Source organism: Ceratotherium simum, chromosome 5, assembly GCF_057802395.1.
Source record: "Ceratotherium simum simum isolate JZ-2026a chromosome 5, ASM5780239v1, whole genome shotgun sequence".
NCBI classification, from domain to species: Eukaryota; Metazoa; Chordata; class Mammalia; order Perissodactyla; family Rhinocerotidae; genus Ceratotherium; species Ceratotherium simum.
The window spans coordinates 64,707,124-64,715,000 of NC_141904.1; the positions used below are offsets into that span (position 1 = coordinate 64,707,124).

The 7,877-nt window shown below is 41.2% G+C and overlaps 1 protein-coding gene across 20 annotated transcripts in view; it reads right to left on the reverse strand.

Annotated features, from left to right (window-relative positions):
• Nucleotides 1–2,011: 2,011 nt before the first annotated feature.
• MAGI1 (membrane associated guanylate kinase, WW and PDZ domain containing 1) overlaps nucleotides 2,012–7,877 on the reverse strand; it is a 623,132-nt gene continuing 617,266 nt past the window's right edge. For 18 of the 20 annotated variants that reach the window (XM_087431290.1, XM_014793604.2, XM_014793572.2 and 15 more), the window contains one exon: nucleotides 2,012–5,602. In XM_087431290.1, the coding sequence (XP_087287416.1) occupies nucleotides 4,848–5,602 (755 nt within the window). In that variant the 3' untranslated portion in view covers nucleotides 2,012–4,847. Of the gene's footprint in view, nucleotides 5,603–7,508; nucleotides 7,598–7,877 lie in introns of all 20 variants that reach the window. The other 2 variants (XM_004419898.3, XM_014793606.2) reach the window with 1 other exon arrangement.

The following is a 7,877-nucleotide window of genomic DNA, read 5'->3' on the forward strand; positions in this document are numbered from 1 at the left end:
CCCACCACGTACCTGGCACAGAGTCAGTCCTCAGTATGTGTTGAAAGAATGAGTAATTGAGTAACAAGCTTTGCCTATCACACATGTAATAATTAGCAGCCTTTCTGAGCTATTTTCCCTTCAACTGCATGAGCCTATGCGATCAAAGAGACTTTATTCCCTGAAGAATAAATATACTTAAAAGGACAGTGGCCATTGGTGTTTACAGTTCCAGGCTGTGCAGACCAACTTGTTATTTCCTCAAGTGACGTGGCAACGAAGACTTTTCAGTTAGGCGGAAAGGTGATACAGTAAAGGGTAGCAGTCACGTGCAATACTTGAGTATTTACTGTTACCACCTTGCTGAAATCCATTTACTTTCAAAAAGATCTTGGCTGTGCTTTGGATCCAGCAATCACCTACTGCCTGCACTAGAGAAGTAAAACCATACGACACCTGCTCCTGATGAGCACACTACAAAAGACATCGCCGGGTGGAATTCGTCAAAAATTTTTCACAGAAGGCCCACTCCTGCAAAATACCGCGAATAATTTTGTTGGGAAGGGCCCAGCAGTGTCATTTCCCTTCTTAGAAGCTTGTAATGACGTGTATTCCAAAAGCACTAGAATCTTATTGTGCTGAACACCCACAACACTGATGATGTTGCCTGATTATTAAAAAAATCACCTGGAGGAAATTGAAAGGGCTCTTCCTTCCACGATTAATGAAGACCATCAAAGGTGGTCTTGGATTGCCCAGCAGCAGGAAAAATCCTGACAGCTCTCATTGAGTCTCAGCACGTTCTTTTTAGTGTGGCTATTTATGGCAGGCAAAGAACTTGGGCAACATAAGGGTTTTACAAATAGCTACAATTGTCAGTTAAGCCAGGGGCCATTTCTAGATGCCATCTTTAACAAAAGAGATACTAGGAAAGTGAGCACTGTCCATAATTACCACGTTGGTGACAAATAAAGCAAGATACAGCAAAAGAGATAGACTGTGGGAAGGCCTACTATTAAACACAATACCCTTTTGAATGCCCAGGAATTTAGGTTCTGTAGGAAAACCCTATCTACTAAGTCATACAAAGGAACAATCCAGAAACTGCATGAAGGAAATTGGAAAGTCATTAGAAACTACATGATCACCAAGACACATGTTAAATCACTCACTAAATGGTTAACTGTTTCATCTAGTATGACTAGTTAGGACTGTTTCTAACTCCACATACATCTCTATCTCCGAAAGTTATATTTTGAGACTACTTTCGTCTTTCACAGCACAGCATTTTGGTTTCATATTTCAAACCAGTGGTAAGTGTAATTACACCTGTGAAGTAGCATGAGCCACATTGCTCGTTAACTTTATAATTGAAACAGAAGGCCTTCTTCCCCATTTTAATAGAGTGAGAAAATACTTCATTTTGATCCGAAAATAAACCAGGACAATGAAAAAGTGCAGAATACCTATTGCTTTGAGGAAAATCCTCCTCCTCAAAAAAAAATTCAGTGTCATTTATCAAGGATTTTTCTGATTGTCAGAGGTGTGCTAAGTACTTTGCATTTATTTTTACCAACTCTATGAGGTATGCCCCTTTAAAGACAAGGAAACTGAGGCTTAAAAAGAGGTTAAGGAACTTGCCCAAGATCACAGTTAGGAAGTGACAAGCTCTTGGCTTGGCAGGTTTTGCTTTATTACCAGGGTTTCATCCAGTACATGTAGCTCAAACTTTCATGTGCATTCGAACTAGCTGGGGATCTTGTTAAATGCACGTTCTGACTCAGTAGGACTAGGGCGGGGCTTGAGATTCTGCATTTCTAATATGCTCCCCAGTGGTGATGAGGCAGCTGTTCCACGGGCCACACTTTGAGTAGCACGATACTACACTACTGCAGAACCATAATTCCTTCTCTTTCAACAGAATGGTATGACATTTCATCCAGTTGGGAGCTAGACACGCTCACTTGATTCCTTGACCCTGATACATGTGCGACAACATGAAGACAAGAAAGATATCAATCCAGAAGCAATAGTGGTTATGGAATGCATACATTTCCATGTATTTTTACAGTAAAAATGCATTAAAAAATCTTTCACAAAAGAAACTTAAAAAATACAAGTAGGGTGTTGAGTTCTCCCCCCAACATTCTTTCAGGCATCAACTGTGTAATGGGTGGGAGGGGGATTCCTAAATGGTTTGATTTAATCATACAAAATACTCATCCATCATCTCTCATCAAGACATTTACATGAAGTGGGGGATTAGGGAAAGTAGGCTCACAAGAATCAGTCTCCAATTTAAGGTTACAGTAGTTCAGAGAAAACTCTATCTTTCTACTTAATGCATAGTCCCTGTACAGTACAATATTTCCGAAGCAAATCTGATGTGTGGCACTCAGACAAAACTCACGCCACACCAAAAGTCTTCACGGACTGAGCCAAGCCCAGGTGAGTAGCACACAGATTTTAAAATGTCAAATATCATCTCTGACAACAACAAAGACATCAAGATGTTAACTTCACGACGTACTCCAAAAATCCACCTTGATTTCATTTATTTAAAACTCTAGACCACAAGTGAAAGCATCGATCATTTAACATCACAGATTTTGCTGGAAATAGTGAAAGAATTCATAGTCGTGGAGCCATTGGAATAAAATCCCCAAGTTGGCTCTTAGGAAATTAATGAAAAAGAACATCATTATTCAGTTGTATTCTCCCTCAGCCGTACTACTACAGCTCCACGTATGCTTTGTATGGAAAACTTGGATAATAAAAATAGCAGTCACAGACATTTTCCTCCTTTTTTGGTACAGAATGTACATTGTGTCTGTTCCAGGAAAGGAACTTGTTTTGTGCATGTCCACATAACTACAGCTACTCATTCTAATGTTATGTATAAACCCATAAGTCAAATAAAGCTATGAACAATGTAATATTTATATATGCATAGTGTTTTATAAAAAGATTGGCCCACATACTGCTTTTCATCAATACAGAAAGAGCATTAAGTCCATAGCACACTGCAATGAGTGAAGAACACAGAATGCAAACGAGTGCTTAATAATTCACAAGCAGGCTCTCCATGGAGGAAATGATGATATGCAAACCAACTAAAGCTTTAGAGAATTACTTATATAGTCCCCCATTTTAAAACAGCTTTACATACCTGATTTAGTTTACATTAAAATATATCCCAATGAATCAATTTGTTCCATATTCAGAAATATAAACACATATCACATTCCTCACAGCTAAATTTTTTGTCATAAACTCTCTTTTATACAAGAAAAAAAGGCAACAGATTTCTTTTTAAACAGGCTCTATTAATTACAATTTTTAACTCTGTACACACAATGATTGGCTGGTTTTCTCTGTTTGCTTTTTTTTTTTCCTTTTTCCTTTTTTTTTTTTAACAGTACCGTGAGAACAACAGTGATTGACTTGCAAAGTTTTGTGTCTGTATGGAAGATGCAAAACAGTACTACGGAAATACACAATGCATTACAAGCAGCGCTTTGCTGTAGTGGTCCAACAGGTACAAGCAAACATTTTGGCTCAGCTAGGCAGTAATCCATTTCAACCATGTCCCGGGGCTACAGCCAACCCAACCGCACCTCCTGTGGGATTGCAGAAGAATGGGTCTTTTTAAAAAGAAAAATCACTATGTTTTGTCCTGCTGTCCAAAAACTCAAAGGACAGGGTCACGAGGGCAGAGGTTTGCCAACTAGACCTGGAACCACTGGGACTGTGTCCTTCTTCCCCCCTTCAATCAGCCTGGAGACTTTTATTACGGTTTCACAGGGAAATCGGCATTTCTAAGAATAAGCACTCCCCACCCTCACTTTTTAAAATATCAACAGAGAGCTATCTTCCACCATGGCTCATTCTCTCCTCCCCAATTTGGAAAAGGGCAACCTCAGGCTTATGCTAAAAATGGGGAACAGGCTTTCTGTATTGGGGATTCTTATGGCTCCCTCACACTGGGCACACTGTCCCTCAGTCCATCTACCCTTTAGCCTCCAATCAGACAAGACAACACAGAAGGTGTGTGTTGTCCATTCCTTCTAGTAGTTGAGCAAAGCTGTGATGGCACTGCCTTAATGAGATCTTATTAGATGTTGGTGATGCTAATGAACCTGACCATCTGTGCTTGGGCTGCATTTGGGTAATGGCGGCCAACCTTCTCCTCTGTGCCTTTAGATGGCCAGGGAGAGTACAAATTGTTTTCTGAACCATCTATAACTCAAGAACATAACATTTCTTTGTGCTGTGTAGTTTAGCTATAAATATCCTTCATTTGCAATAGTAGTCTCTACACACAGTTTGCTTAATTTTAGGATCATCAACAATCCTAATCCATCCCATTTCACAAATATAACTTTTGCCTTTTTGCTCTTTTTCCTGTTTTAAGAAAAACTCCTACCTACAGTATAGCACTACATCACTACATAACAGTCTATATCAAATTAATTAAACTTAATCAATAATTTCCCTTACTTAGAGAAAATGATCAACAGCCCCATTTAACCAGGAGAGAAAAAGATTGCCCCAAAAAGGGAACAATTCTTGACAATTCTACAGTTTATGTAGAAACAAAATTTATATCCCTTTGGGGCAGCATTTGGCAAATAATTTCCAAAAAAGTATGCATTTAAAAATACTTTCTTTAATATTATACATCAGGCACAACACTTTTCATATATATTTTTTTCTTATAAGATTTCAAATGCATAAAATGTTTGTTGCTATTCATAGGATTATCAGGTGTCAGATGCTTCATTAGGTAAGAAACTAAATTATTTCAAGTTTGTGACCTTCCTCTTAGAACCTTTGACACGGTAAAGGTTGGAATGTGATTCAGAGTCTCAGATACTGAGGTCGGTGCTACATTCTTTGTAAGGTCGCCTTCTCTGCTCCGCGGGATGTCTGGAACTTCTGCCGGCATCCTGTTTCAGATTCGTCTCTTCCCTTTCTCGGTGGCTGACTTTGTCCTCTCTGTTCCTCTTCTCAAGTGACCGCTCTCTCCTCCGCTCAGGGGACCTTGCTCGCCTCCGGTCAGTTGATTTTGCTCTCCTTTCAGGCGAACTCCCTCTCCTTCGTTCTGGAGATCTTCTCTGATCCAAGAGTCTTTCGAGAGACCTCCTCCGACGGCTGGGTGAGCTATCTCTTCTGCGAGTCGGTGACCGCTCTCGCCTCCTCTCAGGAGAAATCTCTCTTCTCTTCTCATGCTTCTCCCTCCTCTCCAAAGTATTGTCAGCGCTCCGGGTGCCTTCCCTCCGCTTCTCTGGAGATCTTCTCTTGGGGCCATTGGTCACCATCCGCTCAGGCTGTGCATCTCTTCGTCCCTCCACTGCCCGGTCCTTGGGTCGGCATGCCCCGCTGTCGGGTTTTCTAGAAGTTCCGTTCCATGTGTGATGTTCATTGGGTTGTCTGCTATACTCTCTGCTGCCTTTTGGGTCTTTCACGTGTGCCCGCTTTTCCCCATGTTGTGATGATTTGTGAAGATCGGGTGGATAACTGGACTCCAATGATGGATGCTGTCGGCGGTCGGATGGCCCGGCCCTCACTTCCGGAACACCTTGTGGACCGGTGGAGGGGCCGTTCCGGTCGCTGCTGGGGTCTGCGAGGAAAATAAATGAGAGCAACAGTTTGGTACAAAGGACCTTCAGCTCCTATCCCCACTCCCACACTTGAGATCTCATTAGTCACAACACACACACAACTGTTAAAAGCAGTCAGAATCAAAGCCAACTGAATCTTGGTTAAGTATAACTGCAACTAGTTAGGGTTAAAAACTAGTGCTTGTGGCTTTCAGGGTCTAGCCTATTATTGTCTATACTCAACACACAGATCATTAAAGAACTTATAACATCAGTCATGAGTTTAGTCTTTAAAGACACAACCTGAATAGTCTGTCTAGAAGTATCAAACTTTCCCACCCTAACTATCCCTTGTTTTTCTTTCACCACCCACCAACCCTTCTCCACTGCCCACCCCTCCTCCATCCCCATGAAAAAAAATATTGTTTCCACTAAAGAATACATGTTTTGAATTGCTTAAAAATAACCTGGGCTATTGACTTGGAGGAGCATGAGGGGACTTTCTAGGGGAATGGAATTGGTCTGTGTTTTGATCTGGATGGTGATTAAATGGGTGTACACTAAAGTAAAAAATTCACTGCACTGTATACTCAGGCTGTATGCATTTTACTGTATTCAAGGTATACTTCTATTTAAAAAAAATCATCCAGGGAGGTGGGCAAAGGGGATTTTAGAGGCAACGTGTTGGCCAGATGTTGATGATCGGCAAATGTGACATGTAGGTGAGTGTCCATGAAACATTCTCTCTACATTTATGCATGTTATTCAACTATTTTTTCTAATTTTGTGTAAGATTAAGGAACTGTTTTTAAAATGTGGAATATTCTGACAGATAAAAGGGAGTGGAAGGGAGGCTGTCAGGTACACACGACATTAGATGGGTTCAGATAAAGTCTTTTAGAGGCACTTTTCTTTATGCTATACAAAGCAGCCATGATTACATCTATGAGCCATGGAGACACTGGACTGCTTCTTACAAGGTATCTACAGATTTAAAAGCAGGGCAGCCCAGGAGGGCTCCTATTTATTATTAAACTATTTGAAATGATACTGCAAATGTTTATGTAGCAGCCTGAATATATGAGAGCTCGTTTCAAAACAGGAGCGCCAACAAGTCATACGCTTTATACCACTCCAGGCAAGTCACCTGAAATGACGTGCTGCAGTGTGGTGTGCAAACCGGGATGACAGTCACAGAAGCAAGGTGGGTGCTCTTTAAGGATCTTTCATGAGGCAACAAGGTCAACATTAAGCAGTTTATCTGTTTCATGAGTGATCTCCCAAAACCTTGGGTGGGTTTCAACAAAAGCAGGAATATAGCCCAGAGCAGGGGTTGGCCAACTTTTTCTGTAAAAGGCCAAAGAGTAAATATTTTTGGCTTTACGGGCCACACAATTATCACAACTGCTCCATGGTGCCACTGTAGTGTAAACGCAGCCTGCGACAACAGAGAAGAGAAATGGGCATGGCTGTGCTCATAAAACTTTACTTACAAAAACAGGCTGTAGACAGAGTGTGGCCCTTCCTGTGGTTTGCCACGAGCTAACTGATTCAGCGGGAAATCTCATCTTCCTGGCTAGCCAAGCCCTATCTAGCTGGGTGAGAGCTCTGTGATATAAGCTTTGTTCTTTCTGAATTCTGGGTAGCTACCAGAATTAACACACACAGGTTCTTACCAGGTCTTTTTAAGATTTGGGTGAGGGAAGGGGCTTAGATCGCTATCATAACTGTATCCTTGGGGTTTCTTACATCTACTTTTAAGATAAGGGACAGCAAGACTTCAACAGGGTCAGCGGTGTACTTACAATTCAAAGAACGCAGGGTGCTCAGAATGAATTGCCAAACATATCAAAATAGAGCTAAGCAGAAGCAATGAGGAAATTAGGCCACAGCACAGAAACACCTAGTATTGATTGAGCTACAAACCGTAGTTTGATTATGGCCCATAAGGTAGAAGCAAGCCTCCCCGAGCTTTTCATTTCTCATACATGCAGCGATATTAGGAGGTATCATCGCTGTAGAAGGGAGGGCCCAGCACCAAGAACAGTCAGAGAGAAAGACAAAGAGAGAAAGAGAAAAAGTTGAACGTTTAGATTCCCTATAACAACGAGGAAAGAAAAAAAATCTGCATTTGTTAACATAGGGCAAAGAGAGTTTATTTGTCCAGTCAGACAGTCTAAGGCAACACTCAAATAAGGCTGCAGAGACCGCAATCAGAACAGTGACGTTTTTAGACAGCCATAGAAGGTGACTCGAGAACCCAGACAATGGATGCATCCTTTTTTCTTTTTTTTT